Raw genomic sequence first — 27,550 nt, forward strand, 5'->3', positions numbered from 1 at the left:
AAGGCCACATAGGGTGTGATTCCTTTTATCTAACGTTCTCAAAATGGCAAAACCATCCAGATGAGGACAGACTGGTGGTTGGCAGGAGTCGGGGAGGAGCGGGGCGACTACAAGGGGCAGCACAAGAGGGGGCTCTCCGTGGCATCTGACGTCTGTGACAGAGCGGGTCTGCATCCTGACCATCCTGGTGGTCACACAGATCTGCTGCACACGTGCTAAGACTGACACACACACACAGTGTCAGGCACACCAATACAGAAATCCTGATTTGATGCCATACTGTAATTCTGTAAGACACAGTCATTAAAGGAAAAGTGGATGAAGGCTACACGGCACTTCTCTGTATTGTCCTTTCAACTTCCTGTGAATGTTTGTTTGTTTTTAAATTTCTATTGGGGTGAGGTTGGTTTACAGTGTTCTGTTAGCTCAGGTGTATAGCTAAATGAGTCTGTTAGACACATATGCATGTCCACTCTTCTTTAGATTCTTTTCCCGCACAGGCCTTTGTAGAGCGTTGAGCAGTGTTCCCTTTGCTATACAGTAGGTGCGTCTTAGTTAACAGTGGATATGTAGGTGAGCAATTAATTCCTTAATCCTTAAGTCAGACTATAGGAATATACAATTATAAAGATCATAATCCACAGTGTTAATCATATTTCTAGTCTAATTACGCTGACTTATTGCCTTGTCCTCTTGACATTAATAACAGTAGATGGTTTGGTGAAAGTTTTTCATGAAGGAAGAAATATTTTCTCCATGAAACTGGTTAGGAAAGGTTTGGTAGGAAATTATAATTCAAATAATAACTTTCTTTAATAAGGACAAAATAATCCAGTAAAAAACCGTGGAATATTTATTGAATTTAAAAGCATACCTTTCCACAGAAAAAAGTGAGAAACAGAATCATTAGTGCATATGAATTCTTTCCCTTTTAGGGGTTATCTGAATACAAAATTTCTTATAATTTTAATACTCACACTAGAAAGGGAATGGAGAGATCTATTCATGTTCATGTATAACTTCTTAGGATAGTAATTCTGCTAAATGTCAGTAGAACATTTTATGTAGCAATGAGAAATTACACTATTCAGTAATATATTTTTACAACCTCAGATGAACCTCAATCTTGTGTAACTGACTTCCTAAAAAGTTTGTGTAAATAACACTTTGGTAAATTGAATAATTTTACTTGCACATAAATTGGATATTCTCTTAAGCAAATAACCACCCAAAAATCTGCTCTATACTTTAAAATTTTTACATTATAACAAAGCACAAATTAATATGTAATTCACATTCTCCTACTTGGAGCTTAGTGTAATCATGATCTTTATGACAGATCTGAAAACATTTAAATTTTTAATTGAATATGTCCACAGTTTTTGGCATGATGGTTTTTTAAGTTTCTCCAAGTAGAACAGCTTCAGAAGCTGATTTCATGTTAATTCCACAAGGCTAGGCCAAACTTTAGCAGAATATTTTAATATGTCTAGGCAGCAATACAGCTTAGACCTAGATATATTAGAGAAGCCACAAGATGATGCTCTCCTAAGCTTCATCTAGTAAAGGAAAAACACATATAATTAAGTATTCAGTATTCAAAAAAGAATACCAATAAGCTCAACCTAATCTTGAAAGAGAAGCATAGGAACATAATAATTCATATCTGAAGTTCAAAGCTCGGAGAAAACAGTGGGTCATATTCTTGGCAGATTTTAAATGACCTGAGTTTGTTGAGAAATATAAATGTGAATACCCCAACTGCACCTAGAATATGTATTCTTTAAGGGTTAAACAGAGCTCTTCAGACATAGTAGAGACTCAATAAATATTCATTGTGTGAAAGAGAGAGAAAATCCACTAGTTTTACCCATCAACATACTATCAACAGCTACTGCAACACCTGAAAATAAAAATTTCTTGAATGAACAGTTATCACTGAAATTAAAGCTGTACTCATTCTTTTTGTATTTTAACCAAACAGACAAAGAGTAAACAAATGCGATCAACTGACCAGGTGTCTTTCAATAATAGGTCACTTAGATATGTAAAGAATGACCAGAATTTTAAAATAAGGTTTTTTTTTAAGCTCTCTGATCAAAATACTGCTGCATATTTTAGCTTTTCCCCCAAAAGCATTATTTCTGAGCACAGTCTATCTCCCTAATTTTACAACACTAATGAAACTGCATTTAGCAGTATTTGCTAATCCCTGCTTAGTAAGTATTAGACACTTAAATGAAATAACCTGACTTTAAACAGGAAAAGGACAGTTGATTCTTTTCAGAGTACCTTCAAAAACCCTTTAGTAGAAAGAAAACGACACTGTCAGAGAAAACTCAAAACTATCATAATTTGTTTACAGATTACCAGACAATATAGAGAAAAATCTCTATTTTACTGTGATCTTTTGTACACGTTTATGGAAAGATCATTTCACAGGTTACATGAGCACAGCCAACAGTTTTTAAAGGTAACTAAGCAACTGAGCTCTGTAAGTTTTTTTATTATTTTCTAAGATACAAAGATTACTTCACTAATCCAACTTATAAACTGATGTATTTAACTAGAAAACTAATTACAGAAGAAATGTCATGAGAAACTTCATCACCTAGACTCTAAAAACACTTTCAGTATCAGAACAACAATAAAAATGCCATGTCTCATGTTACTTATGAAGGATCCATATTCCACACTATCAAAGAGAGCGTACAGTAAGCACAAGTGACACTGAAAAATGTCACAACATCCGGAAAGAAGCTGTTAAGCTGGAGATTGAAATATCTTTCTACATCACATCAGCAAACCAAGGAAAAGGAAAAGAGCCCAAGCAGGCATAAACTGAGAAGACAGCACACCTTACTTTGCCATGAGAATGAAATATACTATTTTGAATGCTGCCGAGCTGTCAAAGAACGGTGCAAGTTAAAATCAGTGTTATGCTTGAATGGAACCTTATGATGCTTTATTACAAGTGCAAAGGTTACATTATCAAGTATGAAAATACAAAAGACTCATTCTACCCAGATTTTGAGATTTCTCATGAAATCTAAATTCTGTCTTAAAGTATATTTTACAGACCAAGGGAAAGGCCTACTAATGACATAATAAAGCTCTGAAGTGCTATGGCATTCTTATATACATATCTGAGGCCTGAATCACTGGGAATACTTGCAGCTATTTTAAGTTATGTGGACCCTAGAGTTTAGTCCCATTTAGCTTTCTCTTCACCCAACCCCCCTGTCAAAACTATTTTTGGCCTTTCTGTGTCTTAACTATATAAGCAATGGGATTACCCATTGTGCATGTTTTCCTGTCCCATAACTAACTGGGTTCCAAAAGCAACTCCCAGCTAACCTGAAGTCAGGACTTAACAGAGTTACACGGCCCTGTGGGCCTCCTGTGCATGCCACCTGACCCGGGGCAAATTACTTAACCTCCCAAGAGAGAAGCGAGATTATAAAAGTTATCTATGAAGAGAGATTGTAAAAGTATTATAAAAGTATTCTACACTGAGTTCTGGTTAAGACTACTTGCTCAATACGTAACTAATTTTACGAAGAATCATCTAGTTTATACAATGCTATAGCAATGGAAACAGTATGGTACTGGCATACAAACAGACACATAAACCAATGGAACAGAGGGCCCAGATAAATAAATCCACACCTATTTGTTGTTGTTCAGTCGTTAAGTCATGTCCGACTCTTTGTAACCCCATGGACTGCAGCACGCCAGGCTTCCCTGTCCTTCACCACCTCCCAGAGTTTGCTCAAACCCATGTCCATTGGGTCAGTGATGCCCTCCAACCATCTCATCCTTTGTCACCCCCTTCTTATGCCCTCAACCTTTCCCAGCATCAGGGTCTTTTCCCATGAACTGGCTCTTCACATCAGACCAATGACACAGAGGGCCTAGATATAAAAATCCATGCATATATGGTCAACTAATCTTTGACAGAGGTACCAAGAATATAAATGAGAAAAGGATAGTCTCTCTATACATGGTCCTAGGAAAACTGGATGTCCACGTGCAAAAGAGGGAAACTGAAGCCTACCTTATACCATGCACAAAATTAACTTGAAATGGATTAAAGACTTAAATATAAGACCTGGAACTGTCAAACTCCTAGAAGAAAACATAGAGCAAAAGTTCAGTCTTGACAATGACATTTTGGATATAACACCAAAAGCACAAACAATGAAAGCAAAAATAAACAAGCAACTACAAAGCTTCTGCACAGCAAAGGAAACAATTAACAAAACGAAAAGACAAGTTATGGCAGAGAAAAAAATACCTGCAAACCATACATCTGATAAGGGCCTAGTATTTTGGATATATACATTTGCTATATCCAAATATATATATATATGCAATTCATGTAGCTCAACAGCAGAAAACACAAATGAGCTCATTAAATAATAGACAAAGGAGCTAAGTAGACATTTTCCAAAGATGACATATAAACAGCTAATGAGGGTACATGAAAAGGTGCTCAGACATCACTAACCAGAGACACGCAAATTAAAACCACAATGAGACACCATCTCACACTTGGTAGAATGGCTACTGTCAAAATAACACATGTTGGTGAGGATGTGGAGAAAAGAGAACCCTTGAACACCATCGGTGAGAATGTAAATTGGTGGGAATGGGAAACAGTATGAAGGTTCCTCAAAAACTTAAAAATAGAACATATAATCTAGCAATCTCACTTCTGAGTATATACTTATAGGAAATAACATCAGTATCTTGAAAAGATACCTGCACTCCCATATTCAACGCAGCATTATCTACAATAACTAAGATATGGAGAACCTATGTGTTCACTCATGGGGGAACAGATAAAGAAAATATATACATATATGTATGTGTATACACACACACACACACACACACAATGGAATATTATACAGTCTTTTAAAAAGGAAATCCTGCCATTGGCAACAACATAGATGAACTTGGAGGATATTTTTCTAAGTGAAATAAGCCAGACACAGAAAAACAAATACACAGGAAAAAAAAATGATGATGATCTCTCTTATGTGAGTAATCTTAAAAAGTAATTCACCGAAGGAGAGAGTAGAATGATGGACTGACAGGTGGGGAAAGTTGCTGGAAGGGCACAAACTTTAAGTTATAAGACAGGTAAGTTCTGGGAACCTAACGTACAGATGGTGACTGTAGTCAGTAATACTGTATTGTATACTTGGAATTTGCTAAGAACAGATCTTAAGTGTTCTCATCCCACATGGAAAAAAAAGGTAGCTATGTGAGGTAATGGATATACCTTGATTATGGTAATCACTTCACTTTGTAAATGTACACCATATTATCAAACTGTATACCTTAAAACATATACAAGTTTGTCAGCTATACCTCAGTAAAACTAGATTTAAAAATTCAAAAGAATCATCTAATTTAATAAACTTACTTTTCCTTCCATAGGAGACTCTTTTCCTTACCCAACTGAACTCTTAAAAAGCCCACCCATCTCATTTTAAAGATAGAGAAAATAAGATAAAGATTTAGGGACTTATAAGTCAAATGTTAGAAGTGGATAAATAACCCAAGTCTCTTGACTTCAAATACTAGTTATTTTTCAGCATACCTTTTTGTTTCTAAGGTTCTTTTATGGAACCATTTGGAAGATAATTTTTTTATCTTTAACTTGATAAGAGAAAAAAGCCAGGTTATTCTATAAAGGAATAAATGTGGCCACATACTGTTTCATTCTACATTTATCAGAAAAAAAGACACTTCCCAAAGCAAGTTTATAGAATCAGTAATAGGCCCTGCTCATTCAATCTTATATTCAATAGTATCTATAGCAATCATTTTATTAGGAATATCATAGGTATTAACAAAATTAATTAAGCCACAAAGAGTTCATTGAGGTTTTGTTTGTTCTGCTTAAGAAAACAATTGTATAATGATTTTAGAAAGCATTTGTTTCACCAAATAGTTAATATTTTAGTAATCTAAAAGTTAGCTATGTGAACTATTAGCAGAAGTTCTCCCTGTGGCCATACTGGCTAAATAAGGGGCTATTACTGTCAGCAGGAGATAGATACTTGATCTTCAGTGACACTAGGCAGCAAGCTGTAGCAGTTTTTGCATTCTTGTTATGAAACACATCCAGAAGTTTAGTGAGTTTCTTAATTCTAATATCTTGGAAGACAATTTTGGACACCAGTCTTCCCACACAATAATGAGTCTCACAAGTTTAACTCATCCTTATTTTTGGTGAGCCATCATTAAAGTGCACCATAGTGGCATTTCATTAAGTTACAAACATGCAGAGTTCAAACCCACTAATTGCAGGGATAATTATTAGCTTCTTAGGGGTGAGGGGCTAAATTAATCCAGCACCAGTTGCTGGGACTATCACCTGAGACCAGAATCTCTGCTTAGTGATTCCTGAAACATTCACCAGTTTATCACCACATATAACTAACTTTTAATAATCATGGGGGGAAATACTTCTCACTACACACACCGTCACCTACACTCTCCTTCTCTCACACATACAATCGTACTCACACACACATTCTCAGGCTTTTGTGTGACAGAGAGATACGACCAATCCAACCATATTCTATTTCAGTTACATTCACTAACCTAGGTCTTACATTTTTAGACATTCTGAAAATGTCAAAACATACTCCAGCAGTGTTAACAGTGCTGCGGAAGCAATAGAAAAACCTATTCATTAGTAATTTTTACAGCTCAGAAATCACAGCTGATGACCAGTATCAGAGTCTCCTTTCAATTAGGAGCAACAGGATAATCCTGTAGAGTGAACACCGTATCTAAAATCAAAAGACAGATTTCAAATTCACTTTCTTGATGAATGAAAGTATATATTGCCTTAAGCACTCACATGTTTTCTTCCTTTCTACCCACATCTTTAGAGATATACAACATAATATTGGTGAGGTTACTGAGGTATTTGGGGCTTCCCGGGTAGCTCAGTGGCAAAGAATCCGCCTGCAATGCAGGACACGCCAGAGATGTGGGTTCAATCCCTGGGTTGGGAAGATCCCCTGGAGGAGGAAATGGCAACCCACTCCAGTATTCTTGCCTGGGGAATCCCTCGGACAGAGGAGCCTGGAGGGCCACAGTCCATGGGGTCACGAAGAGCCAGACACGACTGAGCAACTAAGCATGCAAGACTGAGGTATCCGTGAGCTTGCCTCGTCCTGCCAGCTGCCACAGTAACATTTACCTGCAGTAAACACCACTGCTTAAAGGTATCTGCCACGCTTGCTCCTACAAAAATGAAATACTAGAAGAATGGTTTTTCCACAATTTGTTCATAGTTGAGAATAATCCTATTTTCTTCAGTTACTATAAATCCATTATATATATATATATATGTTTGGTTTTTGTTTTTGGGTTTTTTTTTTTTTGCAGAATAAGCACAAATCTTGTTCTTCCAGAATAAGCCGGATGAGTGATGAAGTCATAGTCAGTCCCAGGGATTCAGATGAGGGGTAGAAAGGGAAAGCAAGATGGCTTCTGACTCTTCCATCAGCTTCTCAAGTTTTTTACATCATAGATGATAGTGTGCTCTCTGTCTTCCACCTACTTTAAGCAAACCCAGTTAGAGACAATTATGAGATAAGCTTTACTTCTTGTTAAAAAAGAATACAGGACAGAAACAGCACCAGTGATTTGGTCTCTTAGACATTTAATAAGAGAACAAAATTATATATTAAAGACAAAAAACAACAGCAGCAGGCACAAACCCCAGACAGGTGCTACGGAAAATCCTATCAGGGTGATGTCTGGGGATTTAAACTCTGGAGAAAAGACTAAACTAAAATTAAGAATAACAAAGTCATCAGTAGATACATCTTGGCAGATTATTAGCTACATGAAAGCTTTGATAAAATGGGCTTTTAGCAATGTTTTAAATTTCAGATTTAAGAAAAATCCTCTCCTACTAGCCATTCATTGAACATTGCCCTTTATTTCTATTGTTATTCACTGCCATGGAGCCCAATTACTCCTTTATTTTCTTCTTCACATTTAGTCTGCATTAGCACAAATAAAAAAGGATACCATCACCCTTCAACATTTCCCCAATGTATAAATCCTAATTTGCATTAAATATTTGAGGAAACATACACTGTGGTGAGTGAAATGTCCTTCTGTAAAAAGTAAATAATGAAGTAATTTTTAGCTAAATATATGTGTACACAACTTTACATACAGTTAGACTGATCAAGGCACATTTATAACACTAGGTGTATACAATATTCAATATACTTAGAATAATAGTTATTTGAGAGGAATGTAATCTTTGAGCATGAAAATGTTTAAGAATAAAAAACTTCTATAAATTCACTTATATCCATTTTGCTATTGACCCACTGAGGTAGAAGTTTTATGTACCATAGTTAATGGGAAAAATTAATGAATGCTGCTGATACTCAGTGTAGTTCTCAAAAGCTGAAAATCTTCCCCCAAAATCGGTATTTGAAAGCTGTCTCTTTAGGGAAAAAAGTCAAAGCTTTAACTGTCAGTATATTTTTTAGTCTGGTATAAGAAAGTTTTCAAACAAGTAACTCTAAGCACTCTAGGAAAACATTTTAAAAGTGGGGGGCACAGGAGTGGGGGACCATAATTTTCAAGAACATTAGCCTGAGAAGTAACTTTATAATAAGAGAATGTCTGAATATCTTTAAAATGGGGGGAAAATGTAATTTAAAATGCTGGAATTCTACAAACTGAGTACAGCACTAAAAACGACTCAAGAGAGGAAATTTAATGAAAAGATAAAAACTGAAAGCAAACTGAGTGATTAAAACACACACACACACACACACACACACACACACACACACTCTGAAGGCAGTCATTCGGGATTATATGTTGGTTGGCTTTGTATTCTCTTTTAAATAGAATAACTTCTTAACGTATAAAACAATAAAGCTCTCAAGACACTCATGAAAAATTCTTAGCAAATTTCACTCTAGAGTTAATAATCTGTTAGACTATTAGGCCTAAATAAATCTATTATGTTAAATCAGGAATTAACACATGCTGTTTTCCATAGCAGGAAATATATAAAATTATAAGCTCTTCCATGTTTTTGTTATTAGGTTTGATACCCTTAAAAATAAGTGGTATTCTACATCCAGAGTGCTCTAACGCAATTGTCTTTATCTCTTTTAGAATTTATAATTCATCTCAATGCTCAATCCTTACAGAAAACCACAAAAGAACGTGCAACCGCTACTTACTGTCTTGAACAGTAAAACTGTATTTGTTCTGTTTTCGAGCCCATAGGTTTTGCTTTATGACGTTTTCAGAATAAAGCAAATTTATTCTATTTTCTTTTCACTGTTACACGTGATTGCTAAGATCATTAATTTTAACACTAACATCCTGTTATATTCTCATTTGAGTTGTTCTATTTATCTCAAAGGTAGACTTACATATTACCATTACAAAAAAAATAACTATATGCATAATACTTTATGATTTTACATCTATTACAAACACATCACAGGGAGCCTGAGGATGCATTCAGTAGCTTGTCATTCACCACTTCAAGACCCTTCAGAACTAAACAAGGGGGAGGGTGACATTTTGCTAATGGCAGAAGTAAAGAATATAAATAACAAACTTTGAAGTTTTAAAAATGCAAAATAAAATTTTTAAAAATGCAAACAAAAATATGATCCATATGCATAAACAAGATAGTTTCAATTTATAAAACTCGATGATCTCTGTAGAGAGCAAGGTGTTTGGAGATTTATGTATCTTCTATTATCATAGCCATTTAAATTATCTAAAACTTTGCTACAAAACAAAGAAAATTAACATCTTCTTGCTAAACTTTATAAATCTATCATATTAAAATTGTACCTATTTACATAATTCAGCTTTTTCTCAGCCTTGTGAAATAATCTGATTATTATTTATTACTCGAGACTTAACCCTATAAATGCAAATCAAGAATGTTTCAGAGGGAGATAATAATGATCTAACATGTTTACAAATCATGTTGTTTGATAACTTCTTGGTAAAACAACTACAAAGAAAACTGTTTACAGCTTCTGTATTTTCTTCCATAACCACCAGTCCAGATAAAAAAATACCGAATGCTGTTATGTCACCTCTAGTCCAAATGCTCAGAGCACTTGAAGCTTTTTGTAAACAATATGCCTCTATTCTAAATACCTACCCCTGAGCCACTAGCTACCTAATTTAACATTTTTAACTGTAGTTTTAAATGCAACATAATAAACACACACACACACACACACAGGAGTGTGCAGAAAGGGAAGGAGGTGGAAAGCAAGAAAGGGAGCATGCTGTTGTTTTCCATTCATGCAGTATAGTGATGTCAGTGTCTGCAGCGGCAGCAGCAGCGGGAGGAGCCTTGACCTGTGGAGGCTAAAATCCACTCAAGTCAGAACCGTGCAGAATTCAAAAGAAACTGAGTAGATAATCGTTTGAAAAAATTGTTCCACTGTTCATAGTATGAATTTTAAATAGCAAAGTAAACAGCAAAGATGAGCTCTATAGTTTTAACTTGAGTAGAGAGGAGCAAGGCAGGATGTGGAGAAGTAACATAAAGGTAATATCATCAGGGAACTGGGGGCAGAAGAGCCTACATTCCAAATCACTTCAATGTAAAAAAATGACAAACACTTGATGTTAAAAACAACAGAAAGGCCTCTTCTAGTCTCTGTACAAGCTCTCTGATGATGCAAATCTGTCTCCTGCACAACCACACTTAGAGAAGTGTTTTCATCATGACTGTGTTAAAATTGCATTAAACTCAGATGTGCCGTACTACAACAAAGAGGACAGGTTAAGTCTGGCCACAAATTTTATTAAAACTACTTGATGATGGACCTTGTAATTCCTAAGCAATTAAGACTTTTGAAAGATGCAGAAAAAGCAAGTTGTATATTTTAAGATGTTAGTGGTTATCAGCAAAAGGGGAGGAGGTACTAGATGGCCATCATATTATTGCAGCAATTGCTGAAACTACTCTTACTATGTCCACAAAACCCTCTAGATAGAATCTTTCTGCACTGCTTATTCTATGACTCTCATATTAAGTCCTTAAAAGAAAGACCCCAAACCCAATGCCTGTACTGTTGAAACTAAATCACTCAAAAATGTCTGTAACTGCCGCCTTCTTTTCATTCTGTTACCTTTCATTTCATACCGTTCTAGAAAATGAGCAAGGGAGTCGCATATGGCATTAATCTGTTAGAAAATGGTGGCCTTTTCTATGAAATACAGCCAAAGATGTGTGTTCAGTTGTGGTCATTATTAGGGCGATCACGTTGTTTTCATTCATTCATTCAGGATTTGCTGGAGGATGTCAGTTTCTGCAGCTGGCTTGACCTGGGGGAGGAGTAGGGGAGCAAATTCCTTCTGGTGCATACAGATTACAGGATGTGTTTCTTGGTGCTCCCGTACACATACCACTGCACTACATCCTACCCTGGCTTCACCATCAAGTGGTCTGAAAACAAGGGCCTTAGCAACATGCAAATTACAGGTCCGAAATATTAAAACAAAAACACCCAAACTGCAGTCTATCTTAACACAATCACTTTCTCCAGGTCTAAGACCCTCATCGAGGAAACTCCATTAAAAAAATTCCACATACCATATAAAACACCATACAGAGCTCCACAATGTTTTCCTCCCAAGCAGAGATTTTTCCACTGTTACCGGTATGATAGGTTCTCTCCACAATGCAGAAGCAGCAGCAGCAGCAGCATCTGTAGCCCTTACCCGGGTATCTAATCACATGAGCTACTACTCCCCTCTCCCTTATGAGTTTTACATCCCTGTTTTGGCTTAGCTCCCTCTTCTCCCCCAGGACTCAACTAGATCATGCACTATGATGTCCCTAGAGATAAACCAAACCACACCAAACCACAAAACATTAAGGGAAGCCGACAGCATCCACCAGGTCTCCACTGCCTTTGACAACTAACAGAAAAGAAACTCGAGATCCTTTAACAGCTCAACTAAACTGTTAAGTGTACTTACAAATGGAAGGGAAAAAGTGAGCACACTCCACAAATAGGTCCTTAGAAATTTACCATGCAAGTCTTGAGTTGGGCATAAACTGTTCTCAGTGCAGTACTGAGTACTGCCCGGATGCATATGACTATATAAAGTAGAGAAAAGAAGACCAAAAAAAAAAAAAAAAAAAAACCCAAACACTATACACTTCAATTGCACATCCAAAACTGTCCCCTCTACACACCCAACAGGATATCCTTACATCATAACTAGTGCCTCCACCCCTCCAAAAAAGAAAAAAATTACCCCGGTAGGCACAGACACATTATGGGAACTTTGTAGGAAAGCACAAAGAGACTGTAGAGATTACAACCACCACCTTATCTGCTGCCCGAGTTGGTGTGCGTGTTTTTTTTTTAAGTGTTTCGCCCAGCTCTTCCTTCCCCCACTACAAACAGCAAACACAGGAGCGAGCTAATCAGCTCTTAAACTGAAAAACCTTTCGAGGCAGGCGTGTGATGGTAGATAAAAGCTGAAGGGGCGGCAGAAGGGTCAAATAAAAGTTGCTCTGCAGTCCGCTCCTCCGAGCCCCGCAGCGACCGCAGGGGGGTGAGGTTCCCAAAGCCACTTTCACACCTTCGATAATGCACTAGCAAAGAGAAGCCCGGAGAGGCTGAAGTTTCCACGGAGGGCACCGTCGGGGAAGGGAGACGCAGCCCGAGAGGACGGAAGGGTTGGGCTCGCTACCTCTGCAGACGGGCGAGCCGGGGCTCCGTCGCTCAGGTGAGTTGCTCCTCCGGTGGCTCTCGGGGGACCGTCTTGAGCGGCCCTTGGCCCGCGGCGCCTGCTCGGTTGGGGCCGCGGCCGGCGGCGGCGTCGGGCTGGGCGGGCTGGGGCCGCGGGCCGCGCCGGGCCCCGGGAGGCTGCCCAGCGAGGCGGCGGCGGCGGCGGCGGGCGGGCGCGTGGGACTGTGCTGGCTGCCCCGCAGGAGTTGGTAGGGCACCGTGGCGCGGATGGGCTGCAGCAGCCGGCCGGCTCCCGCAGCTGGGGCGCAGCCCACACCGCCGCCGCCGCCTGCACCGTTCCCGCTGCCGGTGGCTGGGGCGGCGGGCGGGGAACCCGCGGCGCTGCGCCGCATCCTCTGCGGCGGGGGATGAGGGGTCTGAGAGGAACTGGAAGAGGAGGCGGCAGTGGACATGGTGGCTCCGCGGGCCCGGGACGACGCCGGCCGACACCGAGGCGCGGAGCTGGAGGCGCGCGAGCGTGTGGGAGCCGGCGCGATAGTGCGTGCGAGTGTGTAAGGGGGAGGGGCGGGGGGACCGGGGAGGGGGAGGAGTCTCCCGGCTCCCCCTTCCCAACGCGCACCCCCGCCGCCTCGGCGAGGGGGGAGGGGAAAGCTGCGAAAACAAACGTCCCACGGCCCCAACCGCCCGGGCGGGCTCGCTGTGGCGGTCACGGCCGGGGCCGCAAGGAGCCCGAAGCCGCCGCCGCCGCCGCCGCCCCGGGCATCGCGCTGACAGGGAAGAGGGGCAACCGGCCGGATCACGCCGACTCGCAGGACTGCACGCGCAGGAGAGATCGGTAGCTGCAAAGAGGGCCTGGACCCCTGCTTCTAGGGACCCGGGTAGGGGGAAAGGGGCCTCGAGGTGCCCGACTCTCCGAGGAGCCGCGCCACCGCAAACGCCGCCGCCGCTGCTTCTGCCCGCTCCTCACTCCAAATGGCAACTAACCCCCTAGCCCGTACCCCGCCCCCGGCACCGCCTCCCGGCGCTCGGCACCGGCAGCTGCGGCAACGAGCATTCCTATTGGCTCCGTCCTTCTCCACCAGCGCTCTAGTGATTGGTTTCAGTGTAGGAGTGAAAGGAGCAACTGCCAATGAAAGTGGGTGTCCTACTCTGGAGGCGGGACATGAAGGGGTGGAAGAAGGAGGAGGGGGGCTGTGCGCGCAAGGAGGGGCGTGAGAGTTGACAGCCTTTGAGGTGAGAGGGGGACTTTGATTGGGCTGCCTCGGGAGAGTGGGTCCGTACGTGTCCTGCCCCAACACCCACAGACACGCGTACACCCGAGGAAGCAGGTTACGAGAGCTCCACCATCCCGGGCCGATTGTACAATGTGAGACAGAGGATACATCAGACAAACTTGACTTTGCAAGTACACCTGTTCTGATAGTGGGATGTTTTAGAAGAATCCATCCCTTTCTTTAACTTTAGTAATCTGAGGTTTTGTGGCGAGCAGACTAATTAAAAGAACTTCGGGCCATCAGAAGCAACGTGTGGGAGTTGGAGTGAACACTGAGTGGATACTTTTACAGTTAACCTAAAAGAGTTAGTCAAATCTTATGTTCTAAGATAATAACTCGGAATTGCAAGAGTTAACAAGGAATTAAGTACATTAATGGAGGGTACCCTGTTGTCTTTCCCAGAAGCAGATGCCCTCTTGGGAGAAATAAGTACCAGACTTGATGTAACAATACACTGTGGTAAATTTCGTTTTTATTCTGCAGTGAAACTGAAGGGATACAAAGATTTTAGATGACTACCAGGAACCTAAGTTTACCCCTAAATTGTTCCTGCTTAAATCTTAAGCAGGAACAATTGATTGATGGGTCTACATCAGATAACCTCCCTTAGTTTCCATGGAATAAGAAAAGCATGGCTGGCGGGTCAGATTGGTCTACTCTTGGTGTCTGCCCACAGTGACAAGCTTCCTCTGATTTTAGGCACTAAATGCAGGAATCAATTTCACTTAGAGGGGCCATCATTCTCAGCTTCCTTGTGTCCTCAGAAAAGAAAGCATACCCAGTTCTGTAAAAAGTGGATGAAACCCACTTTTTCTGTAAAAATGCAAGAATTACACCTATTAAGACTAGTGATAGTTCCTCACTTTATCACATACTAGAATATTAGTGAACATTTATTGAACATTTCATGTTTCGGCCATTGTTCTAAGACTGTTTATGTGCTAACTCCTTCAATCCTTCTATAATCCACAACATAGATACTATTATTATCCCCACTGTGTTCACATACGTTTGCTTTCCAGAATAATATATTAATTATGAATACAGTAAAAATTTTACTCTTTCAAATTTAGTATAATTGACCTACTGTAGTATTTTTTCCATCTAAAATAAAAGATTTCCTCATTCACTAGGAAATTGCATTCCTTCATGAGGAAAAAGAATGATAAATGGCTTCTTTCTGATGACTCTTTTGGAATGTCAAGAACAAAAATTGACAGATTAAAATAAATAAAGATTTTTAAAAATTGCTGGTAAATATCCAAGTTGTTGATTTGATTATAGCATGGTTTCATTATAGAAATGTTGTCTCTGGAAACAAGCTCAACGCTTTAGATTACAATAATTCTAAATTTATACCAAGCCACAGTTGTAATGATCAATACTTCAGTTCAGTTCAGTCGCTCAGTCATGTCCAACTCTTTGCGACCCCATGGACTGCAGCACGCCCGGCTTCCCTGTCCATCACCAACTCCCAGAGTTTGCTCAAACTCATGTCCATAGAGTCGGTGATGCCATCCAACCATCTCATCCTTGGTTGTCCCCTAATCCTCCTGCCCTCAACCTTTCCCAGCCTCAGGGTCTTTTCCAATCAATACTTGATTTGGATCTAAAACAACATACCTTTTAAAGGCTATCTGTATTTGTTCAAAACTATCATACCAACTTAAATATCCAAAACAAAGCTAAATGACACACAAAGAGAACTAGTATGATTTTAAAATACTATTTTTAGTTGCTGATAAGTCATCAAGTCATCATGACCTATTTGGATGTTCAGTCACCTCTCTACTAAAGATACCTTGGTCGTCTCTTAAACCTTTCTTCTCATGAAATAAATACTGATCTTCATGTGTAAGGAATTGAGTCTCTAAACAAATGAAAGTTGGCCTAAAATAAACTAAACCCAGTATCTGCTTTCAAATGTCCACTTGTTAAGGTCTTAATAGTATTTTCTTCTTAGTGAAGATGGGAGTGGGCTCCATGGGTATAAATTTAAGTTTTAGGAAAACATACTCCCCAGTAAATTGGAAACCCCTTAGAAGGAAGTGTGAATTTCTCGGCTAGAAGAGCATGGTTGTTATCACACTGTGCTAGGTATGGAATGCATACACCCAGTATGGATTATCTGTTTGTTGAATGTAAGTATAAACAATCCCTGTAAATTCTGTATATGTTAATATTGATAACAACCTCTTTTCTGTGTTGTCCTGCCTGGAAGGAGACACCACTGAAAGCATAATCAGGTGGCAGGGGAAACACCTTTGTCCTTAGTAACCTGTGTCTTAGTTATTTGTGGAACAAGATCTCACCATTAGCTTATCTGAGGTAGAACTCTGTTAACACTTACTTCTTGATTCATATATGGTAGTGGGCTGTATTACCCATTAGGTTACATTAAAACTTGGAATCATTGGCTATGTCTGATTAATATGCAGTCCCATGTGAAAAGAGAATGAGAGAACCATCGGGCCTACCGAGCTACCAAAACCCCCCTCTTCTGGTTTCATCCACATTTGCCGGGCTGTGCATCCAAGGCCCAACCAAATGTAAGAGGCAGTCCAGGCTGTCAGCATTAGAAATGAGGTCATGGCTGAGAGAAAACACTAAACAGATCTGCACTGATGTTCAGCTTAAGCTGATTAAACTCTCTTGTAGGTGGATTCTTTATAGCAACAACAAAAAGAGCCTTGCCTGAATTTTTGTCCCTGGCAGATGCTTACAGTAAAACTCCTTACTGCTTGTGACAGCCTGCGTGCGCCTTTGCACTAGGTGTTCTGTCTGCCTGAGGAGTTCTTGCCCCAGTTACCCACATAGTTTGCTCCCTCAGTTCCCCCAGGTCTCTACTCAGATGTCATCCCCTTCACAATGAAAGCTTTTCTGAAAACTCCTTTGAAAATTGCAAGCACCCCCGAGATGGTCCGTACTTCTTTCCCAGAGCACCTATCACCATCCACACGTTGTATATTATAATTATTTTCTATTCTGTCCATGTAGAATACAGGTGCCATGAAGGCAAGACTTTTTATCAGTTTTATTATTACTGAATCTCCATAGTAGTGCTTGGTACCTGGTAGACAATATTTGCTCAGTGTTTTTAAGAGTTGCAAATTTTAATCAGTGCTTCGTCCAAAGACCAAATTGCACCTTTCATCAGAAAACAAAATTGACAATAACAAGTGTATGTGTATCACTGTTGTAGAGGCATAGCCACAGGGTAGAAAAATGTTGCATGTGGCTTCTCTAATATATGCAGATACTCACATTGGGGCCAGCATTCAAAAGGAAAGCGTATCTTGTATTATGATCGTTATAAAGGCAAAGTAAAAAATGTTAGTCCTCATGGCTCTTGTAGGCTTATCTGATGTTGAAAATGGAGAATGAAATTGGTAATGGAGAAAAGGCAGCTGAAATCTGCAGAAAAAAATAACCAACTGAAATTGACAGAGGACAGTTGAGGATCAGTTAGAGAATGACATCTGCTGATATGTAATTAGTTCTCTCTCTCTATTGGGAGTAGTTATTCTCAAGAGGCCTGGAGATTGATTCATTGCACTTGAATCTATTGTGATTATTTGGTGTTTATTCAGGTTTTGTACAATATTGTATTCTGCTCAATCCCATGAACATGGAAATTGTCTTTTCTCTCATACTATTATTGTGTCTTTTGTAATTTCTTTCATCAGTGTTTTTAATTGTTTTCTGATGTATGGACCTTTTGTTTTCTTATGAATATACTCTTAGAAATCTTATAGTTCCTTTTTGTTAATGGATTTTTCGTGTTTTTTTCTTTCTTTCTTTTTTGCTTGTTATGAGTTGTATAGATTGCAAAATTACCTGTTGTTAATTTTATTTCTCCATGCACTTGACTTTCATTTTGTTGATTATTTTTGTGCTGTGTAGAACGCTTCCATTATTTCGCACTGTTATTTGTTGTTGCTGCTATTCGGAAAATGTCTACCAATAAATCCTGAAGAGGCTATGTACAAAGGGATCTTTCACACTGTTGGTTATCAAATTCAGTAGAAGACAATGAAAACATAGTGGAATTTCTTTTATAAAAAAACGGAAAATCAAGTAAACTGCTATAATGTAACGAGCACACCAGTTTTCAGCTTATCTCACAAAGAAATCCAGTACATAAAGAGCCACATCACCCCAATGTTACATAGAGGATTTTATATTAGCAAGACATGTAATCACAAATCCAGAACACATGGGCTGAGTGAAGCTTTTGGACATAAACATGGAATATTCTCATTGCCATTAAGAATTCATTTGATTTAGTTCTAACGAATGGTATCAAATATGGAGCATTGTGATCGCTATGAAGAGACGAGAATGATAACAGTACCATTTGTTTACTAATCAATATTAGGACTTTAAAATTGGGAACGATAACCCTATATGAACAGAAAGTGACTTCCCAGATGTATGGAAGACTGTGTTAACTCTGAAATCAAGGTGTATGTTACAGAGAACAATTAAAATTGTATTATAAATTTTTGTAACACGACAACCAGCTCAGGTTGGGTACATGAGACAAGTGCTCGGGCCTGGTGCACTGGGAAGACCCAGAGGGATCGGGTGGAGAGGGAGGTGGGAGGGGGGACTGGGATGGGGAATACATGTAAATCCATGGCTAATTCATATCAATGTATAACAAAAACTACTGTAATGATGTAAAGTAATTAGCCTCCAACTAATAAAAATTTAAAAAAAAAAAAAAAAAAAGAGGCCTGAGTGAGGGAACTGAAAAATACATATATTTAATTAAGCAGAAAGGAACATTTCATGAAAATAATAATCATCTTACTTTGTTTCTTTTTCCCCTCGCTTTATTGAGATGTAATTGACATAAAAGATTTTGTAAGTTTAAGGTGTGTAATGATTTGCTACAGATACTTAGTGGAAAATAACATCATAGGGTTAGTTAACGCATCCATCACCTCACATAGTTACAAACTTTTTTATGATGAGAACTTTAAAAATCTACTCTCTTAGCAACCTTTAAATATTCAATTTAGTATTGTTAAAAATAACCACTATACCTCACATTATATCTCCAGAATGTATTCATCTTATACCTGGAAGTTTGTACCTTTGACCATCTTCACTCTTTGCCCCCACCCTCCAGCCCCTGCCCCTGTTCTCTATTTATACGAGTTTGGATTTTTTTCTAGATTCCACATATAAGTGAGATCATATAGTATTTGTCTTTCTCCATCTGACTTACTTCACTTATAACGCCTTCAAGATTCATCTGTATGGTCACAAATGGCAGAATTTCATTCTTTTTATGACTGTATAATACTCCTTTGTGTATATATATCACATTTATTATCCATTCATTCATTGATGGACACTTAGGTTGTTTTCGTATCTTGGCTGTTGTAAATAGTGCAAACATGGAAGTACACCTATCTCTTGGAGAGATTGATTTCATTTCCTTCAGCTATATACCCAGGCGTGGGATTGCTGGATCGTATGGTGGTTCTATTTTTAAGGTTTTTAGTAACTTGTAATGATTTAAGTAGTGGCTGCATCAATTTACAGGCCCATCAACAGTGCACAAGGGTTCCTGTCTTTATATCCTCCTCAGTACTTATTATTGCTTGTCTTTTTGATAATACCCGTTTTACAGCGAGCTGGTAACTCAGTGTGGTTTTAATTTGCATTTCTCTGATTAGTGATGTTGAACACCTTTTCATGTACCTGTTGACCATTTGAATATCTTCTTTAGGAAAAATCTCTACTCAGATCCTTTGCCCATTGTTAAGTGGATTTTTCGTTGTGTTTTTCTTTCTTTCTTTTTTTGCTTTCATATGAGTTGCTTATATGTTTGCAGTATTAACCCCCATTGAAATATGTTATTTGCAAATATTTCTCCCATGATACAGGTTGACTTTTCATTTTGTTGATTATTTCTTGTGCTGTGTAGAACGCCTTCTAGTTTGATGTACTTTCACTTGTTTATTTTGTTTTTGTTGCCGTGCTTTGGGTGTCATATCCATAAAATCCTTGCTAAGACTAATGTCAAGGGATTTTCCCTTATGCTTTGGTTTTAAAAAGTTCAGAAGAAGCAATAAAAATCAGGGATATTTTCTTTTTTAACTGGTAAATATCAAAAGAGTAAAGGATGCAATTATTATTACCTGGGTAGAAAGTAAGGATGAGGGCCACCAGTTTTTCAGCTTTCATCTTCACAGCAATTCCTGTCACTAACTATGAGGCCAGGGGCACATCCCCTAAGCTGGTATACATAAGTAGGATTTTATCATTTAACTAAGAGATTATATTCTACAAATCCAGAACATTCAGAGGCTAAGTAAAGACTTTTGGACCAGGAAACTGGGAATATCCTCTCTTTGCTGTGACATTTCATTTGTTTTAGTTCCAAACACAGTGTCAACAATATATGAGAGCAGTTGTGATCCTATGAAGAGACTGTACTTGATTATCACAGTACTATTTTTTTAATGAGAGTTTAGAGTATTTAAAATTTGTCATCGATTAATTTCCTCCTATGTGGCTGAAGTTTACTTTTTACCACATAAGTGTGTTGAATGACTGTTGTTAAAGTGCCATCAATTCATCAGCAGTGCTTGACTAGAGAAATTTTTTAAATTATTTAAAATTTTTTTGTAACACACAATTTCCAGTGGCCTCCCCAGTACCCTGTTGAAAAGGTTCACATTAACATATTTAATAAGCCTATATGAGGATTTAATAGCAATAATACTAGCATCAGGCCTTAGTAACTCCTCATCAAGTAACTTATTAAATACCTTCAAAGTAAGACACTGTTGTTATACTCTGTGAGGGTTGCACCTGTTCTCACACTTTGGTAAATTGAAATCTGTCAGAGGCGAAAAGATATTTGTACAGATAAAGGAGAAACCATGTCTAAACTAGCATGGCTTCCATAGGAGATATGCAGATAAAGCAAATTGAAGTAATGGGAGGGAAAGATCACTTTTGAGGAAAGCCTTCAGGAAAGAGTGTAAAGTCTTGTCATGAGAAAAACAGAGGATGCTCTGTTAGGAGTTGATTGAGCAGCCTGCCTCAACTGATGGAAGATAAGGCTTGGTCTGTTGATGACATGTCATGACATGTCATGGAGGTTGCACTTTACTGAGTTTGCAGGGAGCTGTTGAAGATTCTTGAATTGGGGGTGGGGGGGAGGCAGACATGAAAGAAGCTGGGCTTTATGAAGATTAATGCAAGATCTACAACTTGGATGGAGACTGCAAACTGGAAGATGATAGTAGACTTTGAGAAGAGTCCATGGAAGTTTAGGTAACAAGAGTTAGGGAAGTGAGAGGGGACATGCAGAGGGGGCAAAGGTGCAAGTGATACTCCTTCTCAGCTGATGGACCTTGAAAGTAGGAGGTCAGACAGCTCTAAAGTTTCAGGCTTGGATGCCTATGAGGATAATGGTGGCTTTAATAGGAACAGGGAGCCAAGAGAAGGGGTAGGGTTGGGAAAAATAATGAGTTCAGTTATAAATAAGGGAACCAGAGGATATTCATGGGGAGACAGTTTTTTCCTTTGTTTTATTGAGATGTAATTGACATACAGCACTGTATAAGTTTAAGGGGTACAGCATCAAGACTCGACTTGCCTATGTTATGAAATGATTACTGTAACTAGTTTAGCTAAAATCATCATCATCTCATATCGATACAAGGGGGGGGCAAGAAAGAATATCTGAGAGTTTTTAAAGACAGTTTTTAAATGATAGTTGAGAAGAGCAGAGGTTTGGTTTGGGGTCGGGGAGAGGTTATCCATGCACATTTTGTAGTTGAAGCCATGGACACAGATGAAGTTGGCAAGGGAAAAAAGTATAGCAGTAAAGAAAAAGAGGATTAAGGACAAAATTTGGGGAAATTGTGCATTCGTGGAGGAGGATATGTAAACAAATAAACCAAAGAAAGTAAAGCTAGGAAGCACTTCTTAATTAAGAGTTTGGGGTCTCAGAGGATGTTTGTCAGATGCCTCTGGGGATCTGGGAGCTCACAACCCCTTCTCTAAGAACTAGTCCTCCCCCAACACACAGAGGGCTTAGGCCTGACAGCTGTGTTTGTACAGAGTGACCTTGTTCTTCTGACCATGGTTGGTTGGCTTGACCTGAGTTCGATAACTGACCATAGCTGGACCAATCAAATTTCCCCCCCTGGAAATTTGGAATTAAGAAATACAATGTTATTCTATTAAGGGCATGAACTGAGTGGTCCTATTAAGCTCATGATCTGGGTGATCACAGAAACTTGTGCATGGGGTGGCCATCTTCTTTCACAGAGATGGAGAAGCGGAGGAAACCTGCCTTCTGAAAGAAAACAATGAAGTGACTTGCAGAAAATAGAAATGAGAACAGGTGACCTGAGAGAGAGAGACTGAGAGTCTGTTCATTTTCCCATAATGATTTGTCAACCTTCTATAACCATCCCCACACCTGCCTACCCCTAATACAACTCCAGTATATTTCTACCATCAAATCTACAAATCTTTTGGCACTTGGACCAGACGCATCTCTCCTTCCTTTCTTTTACAAGTGATATTTTCCTATCAAAACCCATTCCTCTACTTGTGATTTAAATCCCTTCCCCTCTTTCCTTCTTAGGGGCTTCATTTCTTCAGTAATTCCCTTCCTCTTGTAAATCATCAGATTCCTGATTATCCTGAATATGTATGCATGTGTGCCCAGTCGGGTCCAGCTCTTTGCAACCCCATGACTGCAGCCTGCCAGGCTGCTCTGTCCATGAAATTTTCCAGGCAAGAATACTGGAGTGGGTTGCCATTTCACTCCATCTACTATGTATGAATATGCTCTATTCCAAAATTTAAATATATATATATATTCTTATGCTGTCCCTCTCCATCTATAGTACTAATTCTCTGATTCCTTCACAATAACCGTTCTTGAGAAAGATGTCGGCAAGTTAACTCGGATTTGCTCTTTGGTCTACACGACTCAGACTTCCACTCCCGCCTTGCTAGTAGAAACTGCTAATCAGTGTTGTCAGCAGCCTCCATAATGCTAGGCCCAATGGGTGTTCCTTGAACCTTAGCCTTCTACTCCAACTTTTAGCAGTTTTCAATACTGTTGGTCAGGTTCAACTTCTTTTTTAAAAAATTGCTTCTGTCGGCTGATCTGTCTCCTACTTCTCTAACCACTGCTGTTCAATGACCTTCTGGGATTTTTCCTCCTCTAGTGACCTCTAAAAACTGGGCTCCATTCTCTGCTTTCTTCTCTATGAACTCACCTTCTTGGTAATCTGTGTCCTTCCCATAGCTTTAAATACTCTAAAATGGTAACAAACTCCCAAATTTATCTCCACAGTGTAGACATTTCCTCCAAATTCTGTTTTCAGGTATTCATTTGCCTGTATGACATGTCAAGTCTCCATGAATATATGAAATTAATGTATCTAAAATAGAACTAAAACTCTAAATTTCTATATCCCTTTCCTCCCCTCCGTATCTTTATTTTTTCCCCACTTCAGTACATGGTATCACCATCCACTCAGTTACTCTATGCAAGACTACCCAGGCAACATTCTTGATTTTTTTTTTTTCCACTCTCCTTCCTTCCCCAACTCTAACCCATCAGCTGGTCCTTTTATTTGCTCCTCATGAGTAGACATCTAATGCCAGGTCTATCCATCTCCTCCGGTACCACCTTAACCCAAACTGCCATCATCTCTTACCTGAGTTATTGTTGGAGCTGCCAACTGGTCTACCTTCTACCCTTGCCATCTTTCATCTGTTTTCTGCTTATTAGGGTAAACCTGGAAATACATGGGACCCTCTTATTTCCTACTTAAATCTGTTTGATGTCTTCCAATTACTTTGCACTGAGATCCAAATTCCTTTAAATAGCTTTATAGGTCTGGCCTGCTCTGGCTTCTGCCTCCTGCAACCTCACCTTGCTCTATCCTCCCCCCCACTTCAGGTCCCAACCACAGTGGCCTTCTTTCATTTCCCCTGAAACACCCCTGCAGGACCTTCACACGTGTGTCCTCAGCCTAAAACACTCCTTCCATAATCCCGCTTCTCAATTTCCCTGACTGGCTCCCTCACAGTCTTCAGATCTTTTTAACTGCCATGTCTTCAGAGTGTCCTTTCTGAGTTCCCACCTACCACTAATAACCTATAATAATGTATCACAAGGTCAGTTTGTTTCATCTGTAGAGCTCATTACATGGTGTAAATACATATTTGTTTACCTGTTGATATAAGCCTTCCCCACTAGATTGTAAAGTGTCTAAAGGCAGAGACCTTGTCTCTTCTGTTCACTGCTTGATCACTTGACATCTAGCAGTGCCGAGAATATAGCAGGTGCCCAAGAATTCTTTGTTAAAACTTCATTGCTTACTGATAGGTTCCCTGGAGGAGGGCATGGCAGTCCACTCCAGTATTCTTGCCTGGATAATCCCATGGACAGAGGAGCCTATAGTCCATGGGTCTACAGTCCATGTAGACTATAGGAGGGCTACAGTCATGGGGTCACAAAGAGTCAGACATGGCTGAAGCAACTTAGCAGGCACGATAGGTTTCTGGTTCCTAATTCTAAGCTTGGTGCAGTGATATTACACTTTCTGTGAGAGTTTCTGTGGTCTTAAATAACCTTGCCCCTTGTTGTTTCAATTATTTGAATAGGATTCTGTCCTTACAACTCAATGATCACTAATTGATAGTGTTTTTTTGAAGGATGCGGTGATCAATGTCAAAAGCTGTTAGATGGAAAAGAATGTTAGGGGCTAAGGAAAAATCACTGGATCTCATCACTGGTAATCTTCACACCAGCAGTGTCCATAAAATGTGGCTCTGCAGAAGCCAGGGTACAGTTGGGTTGACGAGAATGGTGAGAAGATGAATGCAACTAATATAGAGTTCTCTTTCTGAGAAATTTGACAATAAACATAAGGCATGAAGTAAAATGAGATCTTGGGGTTCACTGGAGTCCAAGCAAGTATAAAAAGCTTTAGTTTAAAAAGAATAGGGAAGAAACATCTATTGATGGGCTAATGGAAGCCAAAAGAGAAAAAGTTTGAATGAGGAAGATTAAGAGATTTAGTTTCTGTGAGGCGGTACAGGATTTGATCAACAGCACAAGTCTGACAAAAATGGAACAGTGTTTTTCCTTCCATTTCAGGATGAAGGGGAGATAAGAGAGTGAAGGGAAAGAAAAATTGCATTTAATACAAAGGGAGGTTGAACATGGCCATTCGAGGAGGCAGCAATGTCTTCTACAACTGGTTGTCAAGGGGAATCTCTGGGAAGACTTTTCTAGACCACACCTCTATCCCTTTGCTCCATCTCCTCCCTACCGGAGATGGTTGATGCGGTCCACCACCACTTCAGTGGGGACTCACTGCTGAGGGCCACAGTGTTGGTGGGAATGTGCCTTATCTCTTAGGTGGGGTAGAATAGAAAAAAGCCTACAGTCACTGAGGAGGGGGGTAGGCAAAAGGGAATATTGGGGTCTGAAGAGTTCTATCATCATCAGGAACACAGCAAGGGCACAGCTATTTTCCAAACATATAGCTCATGAGGCATTCTTGGGACCTTCCTAAAAAATAGATTTCAGCCTTGTTCCCTGTAGAGTTTAATTTGGCAGGTCTGGGAGCAGGAGGGGTAGGAGTGTATAGTTTTTTGCAAGTTCCCTTGGTGATGTATATGATTAGGCAAATTTGGGGAAATGTTGATTAGAAATGAATGAAAGTTCCCCAAATTTAATAACAGGCCCTAGTGTTTAGCAAAATATAATTCAAAGAAATGTTGATAACTGACATCAATTTATGGAAATTACCCAAATAAAACAGTTTTCAAAGGATAAAATTCTATGGTTCTGAATAATCTACAGCAGTATGTAAATACAAGAGTAGTTTATGGGTATTTCCTTATTATAGAGAATTGCACTGAGGAAAAGGTAAATGGAACAAACCAGCGAATGGTGATAACTCATAATACGGTAACAAGTCAGGTATTTTAAAGCCTGTTCTGCTTCTCATTTGCTTAGCTCCCAAATTAATAAGCTAAACATAATAAAAATCTAAGAATGTAACTTGATCTTACCCATTCCTAGCATTCTTAAAGGAGATCTTTAGCCCGACAGCAGTAGAGCCATTGAGAGCAGATTCAGATCTGCTTAAAATATTTTTTCCATTCCCTCCCAGAAAGGGTGATTTGTATTGATATACAACATTCGGGCCCCAGACCACTTTCAGGGACCACAGGGCCTCACTAATTTGTACCAGTTTCCCTCTTTCCTCGTTGACTCTGACCATCAGGTATAAATTAGTGCTAAATCAATATTAGCTGATGCTTCCCCAGGTGTGGGAAGTGCGGAAACTGGATCACATGAGCAGACACAGCCCTTCCTGGCTACATTTAAAATAAGATGGTTGTTATTTCACTGCATGGGGAAAAGGCTTTTTAAAAAACAAATCTCATGCCACCTTAATTTGCATTAACTCGATAGACTGACATCAATAGTCAGAATCAATTTTCAGTTGTTAGTCTCCCTGCCACCCTTCACACTTCCTTCATTCATTCAGAGAGGCTTCTCCTGCCTGTTATTCCCACCTTCAACCATGCCATGTGGCCCACACTGCTCTTCCTTCCTAGTACTACTTACTCATAGGGTTGAATGGAGACAGGGACTTAGATTACATACCTGCTCTAATCGCTCACCATGGGTGGAGCAGTGTCCTACATAAACTTCAGTTTTGCCACAGCACCATTACTCAATCAGGTATTTATACAAATGTCACTTAATCACACGAAAATAAACAAGGCACTTAAATTTGTTACTGAAAAAGAACTTTAGGCTTTAGCTGCCTACTTTCTTTACTCAAGGGGCAATCTCACCTCACTTATTCTTGTAAAACTTTTAAGGAGTTTTCCTTAAAGAAAATCTTAAGAAAAACCAGTCTGAGTAGAGAACTGTGAGTCAGGTCTAAGCCACCCTTACCTTTGAAAGAATTAGTTCCTTTATTTTAATTATCAATAACAAGACATCTTGTAATTTCCTTCAGTATTTCCCAGTCATAGCTATTTACAGTGGAGCTGGGCATTCAACGAACTCATAAATATCAAAAACATATATGTTCAGTATTCAACTAGAGATGAAAACCAAAACAAATATCAGTGTTCCAAAGAAATAGTGATTCTCCATGATTTTTTCTTTTCTAGAAATTTCATAGTATTTTTAAAGCCCTTTCATAAGTAAGACCTTTTTATATGCAATACTTGTGTGAAGTAGTATATGACTTCCATTTTACAGATGGGGAAATTGAGGCTTGAAGCCTTAGCTGGGGTCACAGCTCATGAGAGATTCAGAACTGGAAATCAGCTCTCCTGACTGCAGGCCTAGTGTTCTTTCCTCTGTATAAAAATTGCCTGTATACGAAGAGAGTCAGGGATATGTTGAGTAAATAATAAAGAAGCAGGGATCTTTTCCACCCCTGGTCTTTGAAGAACCTATCAGCTGACCGTGTATGTGAGAGCGGACAC

General features: G+C 39.4%; 1 protein-coding gene and 1 long non-coding RNA gene across 4 annotated transcripts in view; one reads left to right on the forward strand and one right to left on the reverse strand.

The window, feature by feature from the left end:
* Positions 1-13,296, reverse strand: part of GLCCI1 (glucocorticoid induced 1) — a 115,834-nt gene extending 102,538 nt beyond the window's left edge. For both annotated transcript variants that reach the window (XM_070471109.1, XM_020888198.2), the window contains exon 1: positions 12,757-13,296. In XM_070471109.1, the coding sequence (XP_070327210.1) occupies positions 12,757-13,207 (451 nt within the window). In that variant the 5' untranslated portion in view covers positions 13,208-13,296. The remainder of the gene's footprint in view (positions 1-12,756) is intronic.
* Positions 12,270-27,550, forward strand: part of LOC139036194 (uncharacterized) — a 192,251-nt gene continuing 176,970 nt past the window's right edge. For both annotated transcript variants that reach the window (XR_011488908.1, XR_011488907.1), the window contains exon 1: positions 12,270-12,792. This is a non-coding gene — a long non-coding RNA (uncharacterized lncRNA). The remainder of the gene's footprint in view (positions 12,793-27,550) is intronic.

This window comes from Odocoileus virginianus, chromosome 1 (assembly GCF_023699985.2).
Source record: "Odocoileus virginianus isolate 20LAN1187 ecotype Illinois chromosome 1, Ovbor_1.2, whole genome shotgun sequence".
In the NCBI taxonomy this organism is placed as follows: domain Eukaryota; kingdom Metazoa; phylum Chordata; class Mammalia; order Artiodactyla; family Cervidae; genus Odocoileus; species Odocoileus virginianus.